The 23,426-nt window shown below is 39.8% G+C and overlaps 1 protein-coding gene across 2 annotated transcripts in view; it reads right to left on the bottom strand.

Annotated features, from left to right (window-relative positions):
* Nucleotides 1-1,852: 1,852 nt before the first annotated feature.
* HDX (highly divergent homeobox) overlaps nucleotides 1,853-23,426 on the bottom strand; it is a 37,519-nt gene continuing 15,945 nt past the window's right edge. For both annotated transcript variants that reach the window (XM_052673153.1, XM_052673154.1), the window contains 6 exons: nucleotides 17,912-18,058; nucleotides 13,438-13,645; nucleotides 10,283-10,362; nucleotides 7,463-7,546; nucleotides 4,646-4,768; nucleotides 1,853-3,640 (listed from right to left, as the gene is read on the bottom strand). In XM_052673153.1, coding sequence (XP_052529113.1) covers nucleotides 3,515-3,640; nucleotides 4,646-4,768; nucleotides 7,463-7,546; nucleotides 10,283-10,362; nucleotides 13,438-13,645; nucleotides 17,912-18,058 — 768 coding nt within the window. In that variant the 3' untranslated portion in view covers nucleotides 1,853-3,514. The remainder of the gene's footprint in view (nucleotides 3,641-4,645; nucleotides 4,769-7,462; nucleotides 7,547-10,282; nucleotides 10,363-13,437; nucleotides 13,646-17,911; nucleotides 18,059-23,426) is intronic.

Raw genomic sequence — 23,426 nt, forward strand, 5'->3', positions numbered from 1 at the left:
AGGAAGGGAGAGCGTCCTGTTTCTAAGTGCCTAAGAACTACCTTCTTCCACTTTGCTTTCTTCAGAAAGACATACTTAATCATTCATGTTCCTACAGATGCATTAGGAATAAAGAACACCTGCAAAGTCATCTTCCATGGACAAAGCAAATGAGAGCCTTAGCAGAAAGACGATGAGAACATCAATACCTGGCACGTCTGCTGCTGTCACTATCAGTGAGATAGTAAAGGAAGGCTTATTTCTTTCATCATGACACAACACAATATTAGCTTTCTCTGTCATTACAGTCTATACAGATGCGTTCTGTGGTCATCCACTGATCAGAGGCAGTAAACACAAACCAAAACCCTAAGCAAAGTCCTGGGCACAGACAGCTATCACCTATAATTTTCCATCTTCTAAAGCACTTTCAGAGCAGAAATGAGTATCCTGGTGACCCTGTACTCGAATCTGATGCTTGTCAGCACAACTGCTAAGACAAAGTTGGCCAGGAAAATGGATGGCAACAATGCCAAACTCCCTCACACTGTTCTAAGGCCCAGTTAGATGCAGGATATCTGGACTTGGACATAATTTGAGCAGAACATTTGTGTAGAAACTTGTCTGTCAGGGACACAAGCAAAGGAAAAAAAACCCTGAATCACAAAGCCATAAAGCATGCGTGCTGCTGGTCTGATCTGCACGACTTAGATACATACTGTGTGCAATTCTCAGGGATCGTTATGTTTTATGTTACAGAACCTCCAAGCAAGTGTGTAGCTTTCCAACCACTGTACTGCAAAACTATTCTTGCTGCAATATGAAAAAAAAAAAACAGCAGTGGTAAAATGTCATTCAGATTTTTGTTTTACCTATGACAGGAAATACACACTGAAAAACAAAACACCTGAACAAGCAGCTGTACATTATTATCCCCTGTATTCTGTTATACAGGAATATCATTTACACACCTTCTTTCTGAATTGCTGTAATATTGCCAAATGTTTCAGGGTATGAAAACAGGACTACTGTGCGATGTTTTGGCTTGTCATCATGCAGAAGGGGACCAAAGAACCACATGCCCAGAGGCACAACGTGTGGGTGCTGACTGCAGCCAGAGTTCTAGCTGCACTTCCTTAGCAGCAGTTCCAGTCCCTTTAGCAAAGGGACTTGCATAAGTGCTTGAATCTGACAGTAGTTCATTCAAAAGTAATTCCTTCCACTTGTTTGGCACATCAAATAAAAGCAAGACAGAGCAAATATGAGATATTATCAATTAAAATTTTCTTGTAGAAAAGTGGATAATTTAACTGACTGTGAAATCAAGCCTATCCTGCTGTTTGCATTGGGAATTCAAGCAAAAGCAGCAGGAAAATAGGGTCCAAATAATGGTAAATTACTTTTCTTTTTATTTCTTTTTTTTTTTTTTTTTAAATTCTAGCAAAGCTCACAGAGGTTTCATTGTCAGTGGCAGAAATTTCCTATCTAGAGAGAACAGTATCAGAGAGTATTGTTAACTAAGTACAGAAAACCCTTTGTAAAAGATTTTTTTTCAGAGTGAGCAGAATTACAGTTGAACTCCTCCTTACATTTGAAGGCAGGCTAGCGCTGTGAACTTTGCTAACAAACCTAAATTACTTTTAAACCGGTGGTCATTTCACCAGGCACATGAAATACAGCTCCTCCTTTGAGATACCAGCATTCACCTCCCAGCCAGGGTGCGATACTTCAGTGGAGGCAGTGAGCGGGTGAGCAGCCCACAGCTCACACACAGCTTACACAGTGCCTCCTCTCTCTCTCGGGATACTATTATTGAGTTAAGACATTAACTTAAGTGCAGGCCTAACAGCTTCCATTTGTGGGGTTACTCTGCAAGAGGTTTTTTGAGGACTACATGCTAACCTTATTATATGGTAATCAGAATTTCAGAACCGTGAAACCTTTTTTTTTTTTTAAACCTTTATGCAACTGGCACTTAGCAATACTGTAAAAAATCCCACATGCCCAAGTACAACACTGGAAAAAAAAGATGGCAGAACAGAGCTCAGCACAGATCCTAAGAATACAAAATCTGCAGGAGTGATGAGGGAGGACCAGACGGAGAAAACCTGAAATCATTAGTGAGTGAATCCCAGCATTAAAGAAAAAAATGTTCTGGGTCATCTCCTACGTGCCACCACTCCTGAATTTTGTGAGCCTCACCCAGGACCTACACTGAAACCAATGGGATTACTTACTGCACTGCACGAACAGAGACTCGCCAGACTGTATTATTACTCAGTGTAAAATTGAAAGATCGGGCTTTTTAACAAAGTGTGAAAGTAGGTTTTGAAAATGCTTGTTGAGGAATATACAGATTAGAAGATACAGAGCATTAATAACATGGGCACGCACTTACAAACCCTATTAAATTCATCCAAATGTGTCTGCACATCCATTTATTCAGATGAGGAAAGGGATTCAATGCGACCAACAGCTGGGAAAGCAGAAACTCATTCCAGCCACTGCCTGCAATCAAGCTCACGGTTTGAAAATGGCAACTGTGACGTGGTAGTGCCAAAAAAACTTGTCAGACAAAGCTACTTCAAAACCAGGTCACATGTAGAAAGTCTGTAACGCTCAATTCTAAACACTTCAATGCCTTTCAGGGCATAACGGATTTAAGAGAGCGTCTTGATAAAAGGGAGTAAGGTTTGTTAAAAGTATGTAGGTGGTACTTAAAACAATGAACTTCAGCACTACACCTCTACAAATAAAAAAAGATAACTACATTCATAGAATCATAAAACTGCATGTGAACCTGTTTAACCCACTGCTATTGTGAGAGTCTCAGGAAAAGTCACACAGTGCAGCTACCAGGTTTCCCACATGATCTCATGGGCGAACTGCTTACAGACAGATTCTGTACATCAACAGTTCGGTGATGATTTGAATTACTCAGTCAGCCTTTTAAAGTGTTTTCAATTGTTTTGGTCACAAAATGTTAAGATTAAACAATCTGAAGTCATGTGACGAAACACACTTTAGTTTAATTTCAGATCTGCAAAGAGTTCAAGCACAACTCAAAAGAGCTCATTATTCTATTTGGATTCTCAATTTTTAGTCCACCTACCTGAGTCAAAATTAGGAAAAAATTAAAACCAGGAATAGTGAGCAAGCAACTCTGAAAAACTGGCTGTTTGTGTAACAGGACATTTGTTTTCCACTCTTGGATCCCTGCTCAAAAAGTCTTTGCTACAGAGCAAGTGTTATTTTGGAAAGTCAGAAGTTACCCTAATCAAGGCCAAACTGCTAAAAGTGAAACATTTCCTCACACAGTTCTTTCATTTAGCAGAAACAACACTCAACATTTCTTGACATTGCAAACCGCAGCCACTATGTACTACAGTCATTCTTCAGGGAGGTCTACTTCACCTTGGGCTTTTCCTTTTTGGGTTGAAGAACACTGTACAGCAAAATGCTGTCCTCTTGAAACCTACACATTATGTGAGGTTTCTTCCTGTCAATTAGAAATAATTAAAAAAATGAAGTAAAATCACAAACTGTCTGAGGCATTTTTCTCCGATAAAGACGACAAGCTGAATGAGGTATCATCAGGCTCTGGTGATGTGTGATTGAAATCCATTTCTTCTAATTCAGGAGGTAAGTCTGAGAGCAGTGCCTATAATTAAAAGAAGTATTACAATGCAGTCTTAGTTTTACCTTTCACATCAGCAATTAATGTAATTTAAACATATAGTTAAAAAACAAAAAGAACACAACAAAACACCACCACTTTGTCGAGCTTTTTGGTCAGTTTTCACATTGGACAGACTGAAAAGAAACAAACCTCCACAGATCGGTACTGATAGATATTGAGAAGAAAAACACTGACCGAGATGATGCAACTCAGACCAACAGTCCCACAGGGTCTTTCAGGTATTCTGGAAGCAAAACATTCTTCCCCAGACTGGATGAGATCAAATGACCTACATCCATTTCTTTTATTGGTCACCGTGAACGCACAAAAGCTTCACTATATCTACAGTTGTGCTACACAGAGAATGTGCATTAGAAAGAACCAGATGCTGCTACAGTTGTTATTTACCTCTAAAGATTTGAGTTCACTTTTTTTTTTTTTTTAAAGCTTAGTTCACACGGTTTTATGAAAAAATTATGAAAAAACTAGAAGCCAAAATTTGTTTCAGAATTAAAAGTGTTGTAAGTTTTTTTCTTGCAAGTGATAGTTCCTTTTTTTAAACCCGGAAGACTGCAGACTCTAAAGGTGAAAGGAAAAAGGAGAGGCAACAAAATCTGTCCAAAAAAACCCAGATACAAGACATGATCTGACAAAGTTCTTAAGGAAGTGCTATGCATTAAATGCAGTGTGGTAAAACTGAAGCCTGGCTTTTTTTCCTATATCCACCTTGGGCCTCACAACAGACAAATCCAACTTGCTCAGTGTTGCACTGCTTGCCTTTTGGTGAAAGGAACAATGTTTAATGTCATTGCTCATCTAAATTGTGAGATCTTTTATTTAACTTCCAACTTTTCTTTGCAAGATGTTCTGCACATTGCTGTCCCTAATCACAGTTTGAGCTTCTGGGCTCTACAGAATAAAAATAAGGAGATGACAGAACACAACAGGACATGTACCCCCATTATTAAAATCTGCTTTGACACTCACCTGCTGCTGTTCCTTATCATCTGATTTAATAGCAAGTATCAAACTCCGTGTAAACGTCTGCAGTTCAAAATACTTCTGTTTGTGATTCTCCAACTCATTTTCAATGAATCTGACTTCTTCATTCTGAGGGGGAAAATTGCATGCAGTTTTGCAAGTAATAAACTATACTGCATCACTTTAGTACATACTAGTACTTCAAACTTTTTTGTGTGTAAAGAAGTAAATCAGCATGCTGTGATTCCTGCCAAAACCAGTACTAGAATTCTTGAATGTAGCATGTAGACATTCGATACAAACAGAGGTTCCTGATGGACCACCAGGAGCATCGCCCTAAGCCTACACACACGTGCCATCTGCTTTCTCATTCTCCTCCAAAAGAGGACTGGAATGGCCAAAGAGGTTCCACACAGACAGTCATTAAAGACTGAACGACTTAAGCGTAAGTACATAAACTTAAAGGAAGCACTTCCATTTTAAAATAAAGAAAAATGGAGCCCAGGTCTCTTCCCAGAAGAGATGATCTTGAAAAGGCAGGCTGACCCATGACACGGAGCAACAACTCAGTTCCATCACTACAGCAGGAGGTCTGACACTAAGGCCACGGAAACTAACTTGAGGATTCGTTGTTAAAACACAGCATCCCTACAACAGCCAATTTGCTGTGTGTTGCAGAGCAGAAGCTTATCAACCTCCCCAGGATCTCTGAGGTTAATGAATAAATAAGAATGTATTTATAAGAATTGAGAAATATTAGTAATCTATACAGTGAATAAAGAGACATTTCATAGAGTCATAAAATTGTTGGAGTTGGAAGGCTTTTCCAAGCTTTGGATGTAAACTGATGTCACTGTACCTGCAAATCACTTTCGTAATACAGAAATAACAAACACCTGGATTAAAAATTTAGACTGATACACACTTCAGCATATTTCAAGTAGCTCTTCTCCCTTAAACTCACCAACTGGTTGGTATGTAAGATCCAAACACTAAATTTATCTATTGAGCAACCAAAATTAATCTTCTCTAGTTATTAACCTTTGGGAAGATCACATAACCTAAACATGCAGTTCACCTTTAAGGAACAAAATCATTGTGCATTATTGCAAAAAGATATCTGCACAGTGGCACCAAATGCACACCCTCTGTAAAATAATAATGACAAAAATACCCATTAGAATTATGACTGTATAGAATTAAGATGTATACATGATACATGCAAAGTAAGCATGTAGGTTCATAGAGATTTCATGGCAAATGCTGCGTTTACCAGGGGATATCTGAGAGAAGAAAATGGAAGATAACAATTTAATACAGACAATCCTGAGTAAATTCTAGCTGAAGTTTTATGAAGATTGTTCCATGGCAAAACTGTGTTCTCACATACTGCACATCCTGTTGCACAAGACCTCGCCTGTAATCCACAGTCTAGCTTTCCTGTAAGCCTAAATCCTTGCTATAGAGTACATAGCTGGAAGAAAGAAGGGGAAAAGGGAAAAACTTCCAGTGAATGCCTTTAGAAGTACATTCAAATGTCTTATGGTAATCTAGATATGAGTTTCTACTATGAAGCCATTTTATATAGGTCTCATTTTCCAATAAAATAATGAAGAGTTTTTGGACAGAAGGTCAAATAATGTAGCAGAATATTCCCTTTTGAAAACAAATGAAAGAGAGAATAAAAAAAAAAAAAAAAAAAAAAGGCACCACCCTCATTAGGCAGCCACATGACTAATTAGGTTGGCAGCGGTGCACATAAAACGTTCCTTGCTGGCTGGTTTTGATGGCAGCAAATAGTTACATAAGCAAACTTCAATTTGGGGGCTTACATAAGAAAATCAGCTTAATGTATTTCTTCTAGATGGAAACTTACAAGATGCTTCTGTAGCAGTGGATTTTGGCCAGTCAAAGATGGAATTCAGATTTATGCACAAAAGCCAGAAAGACTAATCACTAATGTCAAACAACAAAGCAACAAACAAGACTCTGTAGGGCATGCTGTCACAACAAGCCTTTCAGTTTGGTGACAGGTGACATTATGAAAAGGTCATTCCCCATCCATATTCATTCTGTACTGCCCTTACCAGGAAAATACTGCTTGAGGGAGTAATTTTTGTTCCGAACAGATGATCTATTCATTATTTTGGTAACTGATTATCATTAGAAGAGCATACCTGTTTCTAACTAAAAAAAATTAGCTACTTACATAAAAATGTGCTCAGTACACAATAAAGAGCCGTGGCAACTTGTAAGAGAGTTGTAACAAATATTACCTTTGCCATTTGGGAGAAGACAGCAGCTGTCAGACATCCAACTCATTCTCCTCCAACCCACAGCTACCACTTACAGACAAGTTCTGTGCTACATTGTTAGAATGATTTATTTCTCAGTTCCTCCATTTTATTAGAAGAGTTCAGCTGTTACATCCCTTTCCAGAGCTGGAAGTATCATGCTGCTTTTTAAATCACGCCGTAGCACTCAATGAACAATTTTGGCACAGAGATGAAGTTTTGTTTTAGATACTATGTAAACTTGTCTTGGGACACGTGGTGGGAGCTGCAGATGGCTACAGCTAGAGTAACACAGCTCCTCTGTAGAAGTGGAACTTTTCCTGCTTCCCTCTGCACTGAAATATGGGTAAACTGACTTTAAGAGGGATGAGGAGATGTGACTGATGGGATGACACGTGGCACTCTGACTTTCTGGTAAGAGCAGAGGAGTTCCAGGCTCTCGCCTTTGCTGAATTCCTCACAGACAGACCTGTCAGAACGTTCTGTGAAGGACTATCCTGCTAAACATTTCATAGTCTGAATTACTCACCTTGTAATCCAAAAGAGAACTCATTTGATCCACTTCAGAATTACTTATCATATCACTTTCTTCATCATCTATAATTTCTATTTTCTGAAACAGAAGTAAACGGCTCATTCCAAACATGCAAATGTGTAATCAGAGAAACAATCCTATCTCAGACTGACATGATAGGCTGAGGGTAAGAGGACCTGGTGCTTGCTTGTGAACAATTTAGAAATGTGGAGCACCCATTAGATGGCAATCATGCACCTCAGCCACAGGATCCAGGAGGAAATTGAATGAAACTATGCTCAAGAGCTGCTGCCATGGTGACTCAGGCTGTTTACATGTCACCATGCTTTTGGCATTAAGTCACACACTGCATCTCATTACAGCTCGCAAAAGCCTGCATTTTATTCCATAAGCTGCTCATTGAAGACTTCCTAGAGAGCAAAGATTATCACAGTTTATTCCTCTGGAACAAAAAAGACATTACAGCAAGTGACAAGCAAGTCCAGACTGACCTACTTCTTGCCTAAGGAACTGAGGAGGTCCTTTGGCCTATTTTGGTCATGGTGCAAGTCAAATGCTCTAAAATGCATATGAAGACAGCTCTAATTTCATACACATTGACTTTTCCCCTGAAATCTTAATAATTCTCGGATTTTTTTTTTTTTATATTGAGTTTCATAAGACATCTAAAGTTAAATGTTTAAGGTCAACATTAATGCTGTTCAAGACTTAGAAATACCATATAACCGCAAATTTTAACTATATTAACTTCCACACAGTGTTTTTCTTCCCCACAGAAAGCCTTCTTACATGAGAAAATCAACTCAAAACATAAATTCTGTATTTTCTCCTACAGAAATTACATGTCTTTAGTAAACTTATGGCATTTCTTTTTTAATTCACATCTAAATCAGATCTCAATCAGCTGGAATGATTTTGAATTAGAGAATGATAAGAGATTGGCACTTCTACCCAAGAACTCAGAAGAATAACTCAATAACTTCTGAGAGAGAAGCAGTGGTCAGGTAAGAAAAGGATGTTTTGGCTGTTTTGTTTGGTTGATTTTACTATTTTTCACTATTTTGGCAGTTGAAAGCATACAGAGACTGCATATAATAGGTCAAAGTGGTTTCATTCCACTGTTCAGTACGCTATGTGATACAGCGTAGGCAACGACTCACACTGACACAATAGATTCTAATGGTTAGTTCTCAAGCTGTTATATTAGAGGAGGTTTCTTCACTACAGCTTGCGTGTGTGCCTTCTTCCCCCCTCCTACAGAGCAGCCATTGGAAGCTTCCTTCTCATCCCCTGTGAGCTACCCATAAGGACTGGCTATCACTCTCGCTACCCCACAGGCATGTGTCACAGGGAGGGAGGGGAAACCACATTTTCTGTTGTTCAGTGTCTGACAACCCAGCTGAAATGACAGCACTTCAAAGGCTTAATGTCACAAAGATCTGCTGCTGCATCATACGCTGAGCAACACTGTGATCTACATATTTTGGGGGTTAGAGGAAATTATTTTGAGGAAAAAACTTCTAAATAAATGTCAGTCGTTCACTGACTTCTTATAACTATACATTTTAAGATAGCGGGGGAAGGAATAGACCTGAATTTCAAATAAGAAAAAGTGTTATGCAAAGTCTAAGTGCAACTGCAACAGCACACATTTCAAGAACTGTTACAGTTCTAATAAAACAGCGTGAAAAAAAAAAGTCATCTTTGCCTCCCCCCTTCCCTCTTATCAAATTATATAATGCTGGAGTTTAGGTGGAGAACTGAGCCCTTGGACATCCCCTTTGCAAACCTTTTACCTTTGTCATTTTATATTCTGCATCTCCATGGCAAACACGTCAGCCTGAGTGATTATATCTAAGGTCACAGCAGGCTGCTATGGTAAACAGAAAGGAAAAAGGAGCTGCTTCTATTCAGACAAGCCACAGAACATGCAGCCTGGGATTTTTTTTATCCAAAAGCTGACCATATACTATCAAAAGAAATAAAAAAGGAATAAAATGTTATCTTCTCCACATATATACACCTGTAGAGGAAAAAGAATCTCCTGTTCATCAGCCCATTTCAGCTTTTGTGTGATTAACAAAAAAAACAAATGTAAAATCAGAGCTGTAGCCTCTGGCTGCAACGGCTGTAACTGGGACCTGTTCATTCTCCAAATAACTTTTTAAGATAAAAATCACCCTACCACTTGGGGTCTTCTCTCTTCTTCCTCCTCTCCTTTCTTCTAATCTGAGAGAAGGCAGGCTAAACAAAGGGACATATCGCATTATTTGCCATGACTCCTCCCTCTGTCTTTCCTTCCTTGTCTCAATGCAGTCAATTAAGAAAAGCAAGAACAACTGTGTTTGACTTAACGTGAATGCAAGTGAGAGAACAATGACCATCTAAATAATGTCCTATTGAGATTAAGGGAACGGACTGATCTCACAGACTGAGGGCTACATACAAAGAGCAAGCACTAACAATACCTGACTTCCTTAAAGGTACCGAAATTTTTCACTTTTTTTCTAATTCTTACTGTTTTAATATAGCAGGTACAAACAGAGCACTACAAACACTGCACCTTGCACTATAGGAAAAGACACTGGACTGTTACAGTATGGAAAAATGTCCAGTATTCAGTTTCTACCGAATGTGCATAATTGTCTCCTCTAGTACTTTTAGTACAGTTTCTTCCAGCACTCAAACAATATGAAAATACACTCTCAGAACTCAACTGAAGTTTTTACCTAGTGAAAAACACGGTGTTGGACAGCAACTTCAACATTAGACATAAAGGAAGTCACATGAGTGGAAAAGGACAGGTGTACATACCACATTATCAGCAGCTACTGGATTCCGCTCATCATCTTTGTGATGAATTTCTTCATTTTGAAGAGCTTCATTTGTTTCTTCTGCAAAAATAAACGAGTTTTTCAGATTTCATTCAAATTTTATGCTTAAGGAATATTAGTTACCCCTGTGACCAAATACACCACATCTACTAGATACAAAAAATGAAAATCATTATCAGAAGCTAAGCAAAAAATAATACTCCATGTCTCATTAAAGAAGACATTGTACCACAAGCTTCTCAGGCCAAAGTCATGCCAATTGCTAGTTGAAAAGACAGAAAAAATATCTGTTACTCTCTTGCCACGTATCAAAACGTTCCTAGTTCTAGGTTCAGGTTGGAATATTCAAAGATGATGAAGTGTTTCACACGTCAGAGGCACCCAGAACATTTTTTTAAGGAATTAATACATGAAAAATCCAGCATGCACTGTAATTATAGGATAGATATCAGAATCCTCCTACTTGCAGGCACTGGCTACTTTTGAACAGAACAGTGATCAAGTAGATTATTTCCTTCTTGTATGGCAAACTGTTTATTTCTAATAGACCTAGGCTTGGCCTGCTCTGTGTACAAGCGAAGCACATGCCTGAAAACAGAGCAAGTCTTCTCCTTAGATCTCAGCACAAGATGATTCCATTAGCCCTGACTTCTGCTAGAAAAAGATAAGATATTCTCATTGCTGTGATTAAGTGTGTTTCTCAGATTTACTTTAATTCTCCACATTTAACTCAAAGACCTGAAGGAAGCAGTTTAGAGAAACAGCAAATAAATAAGAAACTGAGACGAGAGTGCTCTGGTAAGAAACCTAAGTGAGGGCATGAACAGTGAGGCCAACGCTGATGGAAACACATGGCACCAGGTGCTGTGCAGTGCCTGCAGCACGAGAGGGGCAGAGGGGCAGCAGTGGGACAAGGCGTACCTCCTCCAAGCACGCAGAGCTAACAGGACTTAACAACAGGATTTACATGGAGACTACTGACGCTCACAGAGAATGGATAGCATCCAGGCCAGGCCATGGTGAGACAGTTATTGTTTTCTGCCAGTAAATTTCTCTAAACTGAACAAATGTTAAATCGATTTGAAACAACACAAAATAATCTGCCACCGGCTGCACTGCAGAGGAAAATTTCTGCTAAAACAAAAGCGAGTGGCTCCAAATGGGAAAAGCGTGAGGCAGGGAGCAACCACCACCCACCCTGTGCTGCTCACAGGGACCCCAGCAGCCCACAGCTCCCCTCGCTCTGCAGCCTGCAGCCACCCCCTCCTCATTCCATCAGTGAATCCAACTCCCTGCAGCACTTTAAAATCTTTAAGTGTTCATGCTCAGCTAACATAAACTGGCATAGTTCAGTGGCCTCCACGTTGAGTTCATTTACACTAACTTTAAAAAAGGCAAGGCGCTGTCTGAATCTTAGTGCTCAATTTTGGAGAGTACAGCCTTCTTTTTTCTTTTATTTTTTAATAATTACGTGGTACTTTTTAAAACCTAATGCCAACACTTTCACTCTAATTTGGCAATTTAAAATATCCTAAGAGTTATGGTGGTTTTTTTTGTTTGTTTTGTTTTTGTTTTTTTTGTTGTTGTCGTTGTTAATTAAGACCGAGAGTTATACTGAAACAATCACACCTGTGGTTGAGCAGTGTACATGATGGTCGGTGTGACTATTTTCAGGAAGTTCCCAGTAATCCGAGCAGTGAGATCTACTGGTCTCAACTGTAGAAGTCAGCAGAAACAATTCTTGTGGTAGGATGGAAGAGAGACTCCTGGGTGCTATGCAAACCCCACAGATTTCTGGTACTTCCTTACCCTTTGACTATACTCATCTGCTCAAAGTCCTGCACTCTGCTGTAGGAAAGCCTCATTCAATACATGCAGTGTTATTTTTTGCTTTAAGCTGCAGAAAACTCAAGTTCTTCCCCCATCACCACTTTCTTTCAAACAGATCTGACTAAATCAGGGCCTTCCACACCTCAGGCAAATCAAGGACTCTGATTCTGCATCTCACTTGGCTTTCAGTCATTTGACCCATTTCTTAATCATCTTATTCTCTTTATAGTAGGTTATGACAAAGCTATCTCAAATTCATTCCCAGCAGTTCTCAATCTCTCTAGTTCTTTCTTTAAACTGTTCAGACAAAATGACAAGATCAAGTCTGGCATATGAAACTGAAATACTGCGCGCTTGTTCAGACTTTCTTTCAGCTTAGACAACAAAAGTTTTATTGATCTCTTCTAATCAGAAGCACTGGGAGCAATTAGTTAAGGCTGCAAAGCTGGTGAAAGGAGCAGAGTGGCAATTTGTGCCCTCAGCCCAGAGCGTGAGTGTACAGGAGGGGAAGGCAGAGGTTTGTCCCATGTGGTCAGATGGCTCTTTAAGGTGCAGTAAAAGGGAATTAAGTTCAAGACACTTATCACTCCAGAGCATGGAATTCACTGTGAACAAACATGCACCCTGTAGATGCAGTTCTAAGTCTTCCTGAACTGCCTCCAGCTACTGACTTTGATTCTTACTGCAGATCTGTATCTGCCTGTCAAAGCACATACACACACCTGAGGCAGCTTAATGGCGCAAGTTCTGCTATGCTCTGACACAGTCTGAAGCTCTTTTAGTTTAAGACAGAGTTTGAGCTAATTCATTTTCTGAACTTATCATTTTGAGTTTATTGTGGAAACCATAACTGCATAGCTCTGGTCACCTCAAAGCTAGCAGCTTCACACGCATCGGTGCTTCTTTAGCCACGAATTGCTGATGTGACCCTAAGAGAACTGATGTTCAAGTTCACAGAGTAGAACTGGTGAGTTACCAGAGAGCACCCGTAAAACTCAGCTTCCCAGGGAAAGGAGGCTGATCCACCAGTACTGTTTGCTCACCTCTCAGTTGCACGAGCAAACTGTGAACTTGTTAATTAACTTCTGAGGAATCTGGCAGAAAAAGAATCTTATGACAGAAAGTTTCTGAAAGCTTTGTGATAAAAACATAGGCAGCATTCACAGAGAGAAGAGACCAAACAGTACTGTCTATAGAAAATGACACTGTTTCAGACATTTCTGAATGTGTACAACAGAGAACCCAAAGCATGCAACAGTACAAAATTAAAAACACGTGCACAGTGGTAACTGCATTTTCAAATACCTTGTGAGCTTCCTTCAGATAAGCAGATTGATACTTCATCATTCCTATCATTATCATCCCCCACTTCAGTAGCAGTTTCCTCTCCTGGATTAAGTGCTGATTTAGAAACAAATTCAGATTGATCAGAGAAATCAGCAGGACCTCCTCTAGGGGGTGGGACCTCAATCCCCATTAAACGGTACTTCCGTCTTCGATTCCCAATCCATGTCTTGCAAGAGAAATAAACATGAATTATAGCAGAAACTGTAACAAAAGCAATAGACCCACAATCAAGTGAAATTAGCACATCTGTATTCTAAGAACAGGAGTATAGCCAGCAATCCAAAGGAGGTGACTATTCCTCTATATTTGGCCTTCATGAGGCTGCTTCCTGGAGTACTGTGCTCAGTTTTAGACCCCAATGCAAGTGAAAAGGGAAGAAAAGTGCAGAGCAAAAGGAATAAAAGCAACAGCTGCAAGTTACAGCAAGAAAAATTCTGACCAGAACTGAAGAAAGCAGATGTTTTACAGTGACGGCAGTTAAGCACTGGAATGGTTTGTCCACAGGAGTTTTGGAATCTCCAGCCATGTAGGTAGTCAACATTTCACTGGACAAGGCCCTGACCTAACTGTGAATAGGTTCTGCTATGAATAAAGACAAGGACTAAGTGATCTTGTATGCCATCCCTCCCTAAATTATTATATCAATATATGATCTTGGATTCAAGTTCTCTTGGTGCACAACTTCTAATGTGATCAAACCACCCTGTGACCCAAATGGTCCACCTATTCCACGATTTCCTACAGCACAGGAAAAAATATTCAAGATGGTAGCTTTACATCGCTTCACTTTGATATGGAAGCATACTTTGTAAAGTAAGTGAAGTGATCTCAAAACAATATTATCTTTGCGTCATCTTTAGTTGTAGGACGTGCCTTTAGGAAAAGAAATTACAGTGCTTCCTGACTGTTAACTGACTTGCTTTCTCTGATGAGTTCTAAAGAACAAATTATGCTAAAATTTTTAAAGACTCAAAAAAGAGTTCAATGTGATGCAGTAAGACTTGTCGGCAACGCTTTATCTCAACTCTCTTCTTTTCCTTGCATTACCCGAGCTTTTCAGTCTCACCCATTTCAATTCCACTTGTCAGCTCTTGTTCACAGACACTCGGTTCCATCAAAATCAGTTTCTCACTGGTATCCAAAAACCCTGGAATCAGCTTCTTGGCCTGATCATAACTTCTAGTCTTCTTGCCTTGGCCCTCCCCCCTTCCACGCCCTCCATAAGATGACAGGAGCGGTGCTGCAGCACTGGAAGCACATCCACCACCACCCCAGGACCTGACCACATGCCGGTGCAGGACTGCTGACAAGGGAATTGTGCCACACAAGCTATAATCATACAGAGCACAGTGGATTACTGCAATTATTAGGTATGTACAATACAGTCAATAGTGGGCTTTGAAGCATGGTTAGTGCTGGAATTTCTGGATTCCAAGAAACAAATATACCTCTAGAAAGCACGTGCATTGCTACTATTGAAAGCACGTTAATGGGGCATGGAAAATGTACATTGCTTCCATAAGGTCTGAGCCCCAACAGAGTTTGCCAAACATATTAGAATGTTACAGGATTTTTTTCTTTAAAGATATATGAAAAAACATTATTATGGCCTTATTTTGGAAATAATTGCAATGTTTCTTCTTCCCAATCCACTCAATTTAACTACTGTTCCAACACGTAGCACAATAAAGATTATTAAAAAACTTATTGCTTATAATACCTTAGTTATCAAAGTGAAAAATTAAGAAACACAAACTACAATCCCAACTATTATAGCTCCATGCTGTGCCAGCCTTAGGAAAAAGTAAAGTAAGATACAATAAGCTGCATCTCTAACTAGGTAGAAGATGGCATGGCTAACACTGGTCTTGGCAAATCATTTTTCCTAGGTGCTACTTGCTTTCCCAGCTCTAATTTTCCTCAGTGACAAATGCAAAACAGGTACAAAAAAAGCTAACTAGAGATTGTTGTAAAATACATAGCATTTGGGGTAGCAATAAACAGTGTTAACAACTATGCAGTTTAAGAATCAATATGCTTTTTTTTTTTAACTAAAAAATTCTGGAGAAAAAAAAAAAAAAAAAAAAAAAAAGGCTCCTGGACAAGACAGATATGAGCAGTCTTTTTATGTGCTTCTCAAAGCAGAAATTCTTTCATTCAACCTACTGAATATATCATGGAAAACGAATGTATTTTTACAGTATATCAAAATGGGAAAGAGAAGTTGTAAGCTTCCACATAGAGTACATGTTATGCTTAAATGTGACTACTGTGGAGCCATACAATGATGAGAGTATGAGCAGAATAGTATTTCCTTGTAGGCAGTGTATTAATGTCAATTATATCCCTAAAATGACACGTCCTTAAAAATTTCAAAACTACCTGCAAAGTACATATGATCAGACTCACTAAGCCCACTTACAACAGCCAATAACAAATTCAGCATCATCTTCACCCGATGACAAGGAGGAGGTAAGGAAGAGAGGACAAAGGCTAGGTAGAAGCAGCCAGTGTACGCTTGCTGTGAGTAAGCCTGCAGGTAAGCACGTTGACAGGGAGCCACCTAAGAAGCGTGATTATAACTCTGCAGTGATTGAGGTTAGGGTGTCAGCACGCTAGAAAGATTCTAGGTTGGAACCTTCAGAAATCCCACATAATGGAAAAAACACAGACTGAAGATTCCAAGTTGTTTTTTCACATTGTTTCTTGATCATAAACTGGATCTATACTATGCCTAGGCCCCCCAAAAGAAGCTGTTAATCAGATAGGATTAAGCAGCCTTTCTGCTGCATATCTCTGCAGAATTACTAGTAATTTAAGCTGTCAATAGCATAGCTTGAAGCAGGACCAACCTAAATCTCACTATAACTGCCAAGTCTGTCAGTATAGAGGAACCTGGGGCATAGGTTAATCCGATACTGGTAACAATAACAGTTACCATGAAGAAAAAGAAATTTTTGTTTGCTCATCCATTTGCATGTGCACACACACTGAAGAGTTTTAAGAAGCTCATCTGAACCTGGTACGGTGGTCCTGAAGACAAAAGCATTTCAAGAAGACACTATGAAAAGATGTGCACAAAACTTCATACTGCCAATCTCTGTATGCCAAGAAAGGAACAAAGTGAGACTAAGCAAGGGTGTCAGACTGCCTGTTAGCCAGGACACCATTTTTGCTGCTTTTAGTGGAAACAGCTTCAGTTTTCGAAAGTGAACTGAAGATCTTGGAAAACATTCTCTCTCTACAGAGAAAAGAAAAATTCCTTTAAGCCTCCAAAAACGTGCAACTTCATTTTTTCTTAATTCAGATTCAGTCAGGAAAATAAGCAAGTAAATAGCCAACTTCACTATTTGAAACTAATTTGATACCATACAGATATACCAATCCAACAGAGATCTTCATAAGGGTTTCAAATAAAGGCTCTCATCTCTTCTGTTTTGGTAGCATTTCATCTTTTAAGTACAATCATTTTATGTTCCATTAAATAAAAAAATTGTCATGCCTTTTCCTTGTATTTTTCATACACTTTTCAAGAGTTTGATTGCTGTCACCCGCTTTTCCTTTGGTGTCAGGTTTTAAGGGAGAGATGGAAAATGAGCAGTCTGAAGGCTGAAAGGAGCAGTCACAATTGTCATGCCCATTAAGATGGGAAAGGACAGCTCTAATCATATTTTTCTGCTGACTGCAAAGACAGTCAGACTATTTTCTGAAGAATGGAAGCACTGAGTGAAGAAGAGACCTCTGTTTTTAGAGTGATGATACATCTGGTAATTGTGTTTACAGTGGCAACTATATTCGGATGTTTTACCAAACTTCCCCACCTCAGGAACAGACAATGCAGAATGACTCTCAGCAGACAGGATATCTACACTAAGCATGTACTTTCTAAAGCAATCCTTCCTCAAAGGCACAGACTATCAAACTGAAGGGACCCAGAATTCTTCACAGTACCCCTTGCCCTCTGTCACAACTCAATCCAGCTTCAAAGCAGCCTTGGAAAATAAATTTTATTTTTGAACGTTTTCTTTTGTATGTTTAAAATTACTTTTTTCCTGTAAGTATTGAAAAATATTTTCCCCTGTATCTCTAGAAGGTCTTTTTTGTATCTTAATCACAATATAAATGACAACACTTCTCATTCATCTAGGATATCCCTAAAAACATGCAGGGCTTCTTCAAAACCTCACTCAAATCTAAAGAGAATGTCAAACTGTTTGGAGTGCTACTTCTACTCCTGATCAATAAGACTCTTACCTGAGGGCTTTTTTCTATATATAGACTACAGAAAGAGCAAGAGAACACTTCCTAAAATGGTCATTCATTATGTAATACGTGAAATCTATTTCAAGCTTCCTCATGAAATTTTTAAAAGCTTTCATCTGTCCTATTTTTGCTTCTGCTACAAGATAGGGGAAGGCTCTGGATTTCTTACCCGCACTATTTCACAGTCAACATTTAATTCTGCAGCAACAGCTTCTATTTTCTCTCTGCAGACTGAGCCCAGGCTGGTCATGCCATTGTCCCAGTATTTCTTTAGGGTCGCCAAGTCTCGGTCACTAAATTGGGTGCGGTCCTGTAACTGTAAGATAAAAGAAAACAGAATACTGTTTGATTAAAAATCCTTATCCTGTTCATTTAATTTCCAGAGGTCTTGCACACAGTAGGATGTATGTTACACTGTCTTTGTGGCTTTTCTTCTAACTCACCCTTCAGAATTTTTTTTTAAGTTCAGTTACTTATCCAGGCCAGTACAGCGTTCCCTGGGAGTTGCTTGAAAGGCAGTGGCAGTGCTGAAATGAGTTTAAAGCAGTTTAGCTTTGTTCCAAACTCCACCTGATTTTTAAATTTGCTTTATCTTACTCCAAAAGACCTTACTGAAAATAACTTTTTCCACTTGTGCTGTTTACTCTCTCCACCCAATTTATGGAAATTACTCCTTAAGGCTTTTCAAGTTTCTCACCCTCCCCCACCTAAAGTTCTTTTATCTTACTGCAAACTACAATACATGCATAATTCAAAGGATTCTGAGTTCCTAAAGGGAATACTTTAATGTTTATTTGGTGAGCTTCAGAGTTTAAATTGGTTCTACAGTTTATTTGCAAGTTCCCTAACTCTGTGTATATTTATCAAAATAGGTGATAGTAGATTACTGATAATAAGCAGTGAAACTGAGAAACAAATCCTACACTTCCTGCTAATTCTTCCTACCATTTTTATGGGCTTCAGTCTGCCAACAGAACCTTTAAGTTTTATCAATAGCTTTTAGCCAAGAATTTTAACTAACATTTCTGGTTTCTTTATATCAGCCCACGTTTGTCATCTCTCCAGCGATTAGGAGCATACAAACATAACTATAAAGTGCATTAGTCATCACACGTGCCAGATTTGTCATCATTTCAACAGCTGAACTTTGAGAGAAATAATCATGGTCTCACACCTGAAATCCAGGTCAGCCCATTTGAAAACTGGTTGAAGTTAGAATGAAATAACTCTAAAGTGCATTAAAACACAAAATGTTGGAAACACCTAAGCCTCCTTAATGCACTGGTAAAAAGGACATCAAAACATGGCTGTGGCTTCACCCAGCCAAGCACAGAACACCAGAAGCTGCTCCCACCTTGCCATCCAGCCGCTCACACGCCGGGAGGAGCCCAGCAGCAGCCAGGCAGCCGGAGCTGCAGCCGCCCTGTGCCCAGGGCCTGAGCGCAGCAGGGCCTCAGGTGCACTCCCAGATGGCTGCTGCAGCCTGCCTTCAGCTGGGAGACCACCTGGAGCGTCTCAGCACTGCTCAGGGCAGTAAGTGGACTTCACCCGGAGAGCACACTGCTGGACTAAATCCCTCATGTACACTCCTAAGCAGATGCTGGTTAGCCTGACCTGACCTACACTCTGAGTACCTGCAAGCCACCTTTCAAGGATGACGTGGTCATTTCCCAAATCGCTGTGACAATATCTCTTCTTATAGCAGTTGGCAAAGCAGAATGCAACTTCTAAAAAGGGCTGCATGAATTCTGTCGTTTTGCATGGAATGGTCAGGGAGAGGCAGCCTAGCACTGAGAAAAGGGAAGGTAGAAAGGAGTGTGATAGCAGTGCTCACTACAGAAGGAGAAACAAGTCAGTCTGGACTCCCCCACTCTTTGTGATGGGCTGGAAGCTTAGGGCAACTTTATCTTCTGAAGCATATTGACTGTTTATTAAAAAAGTTAAAAGAATTTCTTACTAACATCTAACCTACATCTCCCCTCTTTTAGAAGTTGCTCAGCTTTTGCACACTAAATACATGGATTTAGTTTTTCCTCATACTTGGGAATAAGATGACAACACATATTTTTGCTTTTTGGTTGCTCTTGCAGCTGCTGTCACATCAGGTACTTTACCCTTCCTCTTTCTGCTGAAGGACTCGTGCAGCAGCGCATGAATCACACTGATACTGATCGCAGGTCAGACAAGGGAATGGAGAACAAGCTTTTCCAGTCAACTGATATGAAAGAAAAAAACAAAACTCTACAACACACACTGCATGAGAGAGTCCAGAAAGCAGAAACAAATGGAGAGGAAAGTTGTTCAAGTAAATAGATGATGGTATTCTTTAGAAACACATGAAGTTGGAAACAGAAGCTACAATTATAGAATCATAGAATTGAGTGGGAATGGATGGACCCTTAAAGGTCATGTAATCTAACTCCCCTGCAATGAGCAGGAACACCAACATCTCCATCAGGGAGCTGAGAGCCAGATCCAGCCTGACAGGCCTGAGTATCTCCAAGGGAGGATTGAGACTTGAAATCATACCAGTGCCCCCTAAAGAAAGATATTTGGCACCTGGGGGCTCAGAATGACCAACAGGTCACTGTGGGTAGCAGGCTCCTGCACGTTAACAAACTGCAGAAGCTGCCCACGTGCTTCGCAGACATGAGCTGCACTACACTGCATCAGGGAGCACAAAGGAAGATTCTCTCCTTCACTTACACTGCTCTCACTGCTGGGATCCACCTCAGCCCATAGGCTTACTAAATGTACATAACACCTAAGCTTATTAAAACTCAGATTAGGACTGGCTGCTTTCTGTAAGTGACCATGCAGTGTCTTTGCATGGATTTCTTACACAAACCACATTCAATTACATTATCATCCCCTTCACAAATACTGTAAGTTTGACTCCTGCATTATACACTACTCAAAAATTACTTAACACTCACAAAAGTTGGTGTCTTTTGTAAGGAAATAAAGGGCAGAACTCCTACATTGAACATGCATCTACACTTCCATCTGTTTAGTTAATAACCTCCTCTTATTTAATATCACCAGAGGAATTAAGGAAACAAAGAAGAAAATGTACAGTTCTAGAACTATCACAGCACTGATGGTGATCAGCAGTTACCACACAGAGGGGAAAAAATTAACAAAAAAGATAACACTGAAAAGCTTCATCTTTAAAATAACGCTTCTTGTAACTGAAGACAAGTCAATAATTCAGTTCCTATTTTTTACTTCATTATTACGAACACTGTGAATACAATTCTCATGTCCTTCCTTCAAACTCCCTACTTGCTGATTTGAGGCCCAACTTTATCCTTGAGAGCATTAACTGTCTGTATTAACTGTCTGTGGAATACTTTACATTTATTAGTTCAGCTGTCCATACTTTGAAAAGCAGAGAGAAGCTTCTTCCAGCAGAAAATAGCCCATCAACTCACAATGAAAAGCAATCCTTGTGAGCAAATTGAATCAGCAGTTCTGCCAAGCTCAGGGTTAAACCCTGCTTATCCCCTGACCTCTCAAGTGTAATAACAACACTCTTATAAGAAATGACCCAGTTTATTATAGGCATCCCTGGCACTTGGCCAAGCCCCTCATTATACCCACTGTCTGCAATATTTGTGGTGCCATCCCAGGCTCTGTAATTGGTACGAGTAATTACACTTCAGTGCAGTGTCCTTAGCCCGTTGTTTATTAGCACCTGCCTTTTTTAGATCAGTTCTTATGTGTCAATTGAAAATGTTCAGATTAGGCATATCCTGAAGGCATATTCTGAAGTTAAAGAACTAGGTCAGCAGCCCAGTTCTGATGCTCTGTGATTAAGTGTTCTACGACCACAGTTACTTCTAGCAAATGAACCTCTTGCAACACATACTAGTCACTACTGCAGAGTGTCTTGCTCCCTAGCAAATGTTGCAATTTCTTCTCCAATGGCCAACACTGCATCTCTTTATAGAAAAAACAGGCTAGTCTTCAGCCACACACAACTGACAGAATTTGCTTTACTGTCACTAAAAAAAACCTTTAAAATCTTGGACTGACATTTCCCTTAGCACTATCAGCAGAGATATCAGTCAGAGTATCCCTGAAGAGCCTGCTGTCTGTGGACTGGTGTCCTGTGTGCATTTCCACCCAATCCACTAGGACTCCCAGGATATACACTTCTCCCTGGGGAATTTAAAATAAATAAATAAGGATGCAGCTGGAGGCCATAATTACCAAAATGATTTGGAGGGTTGGTTTCTGAACACTAATTATCCCCATCTCAAGATTTCCTCTGTCAGCACACGAGCAGATCAGTACCTATCACATGGCACTTCCAATCTTAAGACAAAGAAACAGACCAGAAGGCCCCCAGCAAAACGGCTAGGAGTGAGCTGTTAAAAATGTTACCACCAAGTCTCATTCACAGAGCAGAAGATACAGAGAAGAACACAATCTGCAAAGCCTTCAGACAGACACATGCTTGGATGTGGACTGCAAACCATTACAGCTCCTGTACCACAAGTATGCAATCGCAGATTTCTGGAAGAGACTTTTTGCACTTCGCTCCACTGTTTTAGTAAGCCAGATGCTTGCTCTGAGGGAGGCAGGACTAATAAATATTTCAATATTGGCGTATAGTTTTAAAATAAAAAGGCTTAACTGAAGTGCACTTGGTTTTAACCCCTGTGGGTTCCCACTTTACTTAAAAAGCCACCCAGAGATAGTTTTCATCAGTACACATAGGCTCACTGTGGCTGTAGTTTTCACGAGGTTTTTAGATCACAACCCAACAAGAACTTTATTCAGCAGTTGTGCTGACATACCCACACCATCAATGCCCACCACACACCAGCTGCCACTGCTGTTCCCTCAGATGAGCAAGTTCAGCTGGTGGCAGGACTCACAGCAACACAGAGCTGGATCTGGTCCTTTACCTGATCCAAAGTGCATCACTGTACTCCTGTGACAGACTCTGAGCAGAACACTTTAATGCCAGTGTCTCTAGAATTTTATGGAAATTGGCTTTAATGGCCCAGTGATCTAAATGCAAATGTTCATGACAGAAGCTCTCCACTTACTCCACAGTACAGAACTCCATGTTTTTTGAAAGGCATTCACATGAATAACAGAGTGATAGTTCTACACTAATATTCACTAACAGTCAGGATTACATCATTCTAGAGCACAGCTGAGCAGACCAGCAAGAGTTTCTGTAGAACTGTACAGTTATTTGACTCGATGCAGCTGAAGGACAAGGAGAGGAAAACAAATTACAAGGCAGAAGATTAAAACAAATTCAGAGCATCTAAAACACAATCTTCTCTATTTTAAACAAAATACAGATCAGCCTTTTTGCTTCTTGAATGGTAGTAATTGCCATAATCACGTTCTACAACTTCATGCATTCTATTTCTGTTTCTTCATGTTCTTTCTTCAAAAGAATTTCACATTTGAAACTGAAGTTTCCTAAGAAATAGGAGACTTTCCTGTCTTTCATTTCCTTACACCTGTGTACATGTATCAGTTCTGGAGTGCCAAACCCACAACTACATGGCCATTACCCTGGTCACCTCTAAAAAAATAAAACTTTGGCATACCAACGCACAAGCCATCCAGTTCCTCGATTGTTTATCCAGCTCACTCTACATAGATTCATCTATGGAGAAGTCCTACATCCCAATTTAAATCAGATAAGGGTAAAT

The sequence above is a fragment of the Tympanuchus pallidicinctus genome, unplaced genomic scaffold, assembly GCF_026119805.1.
Source record: "Tympanuchus pallidicinctus isolate F22 unplaced genomic scaffold, pur_lepc_1.0 scaffold13, whole genome shotgun sequence".
Taxonomy (NCBI): domain Eukaryota; kingdom Metazoa; phylum Chordata; class Aves; order Galliformes; family Phasianidae; genus Tympanuchus; species Tympanuchus pallidicinctus.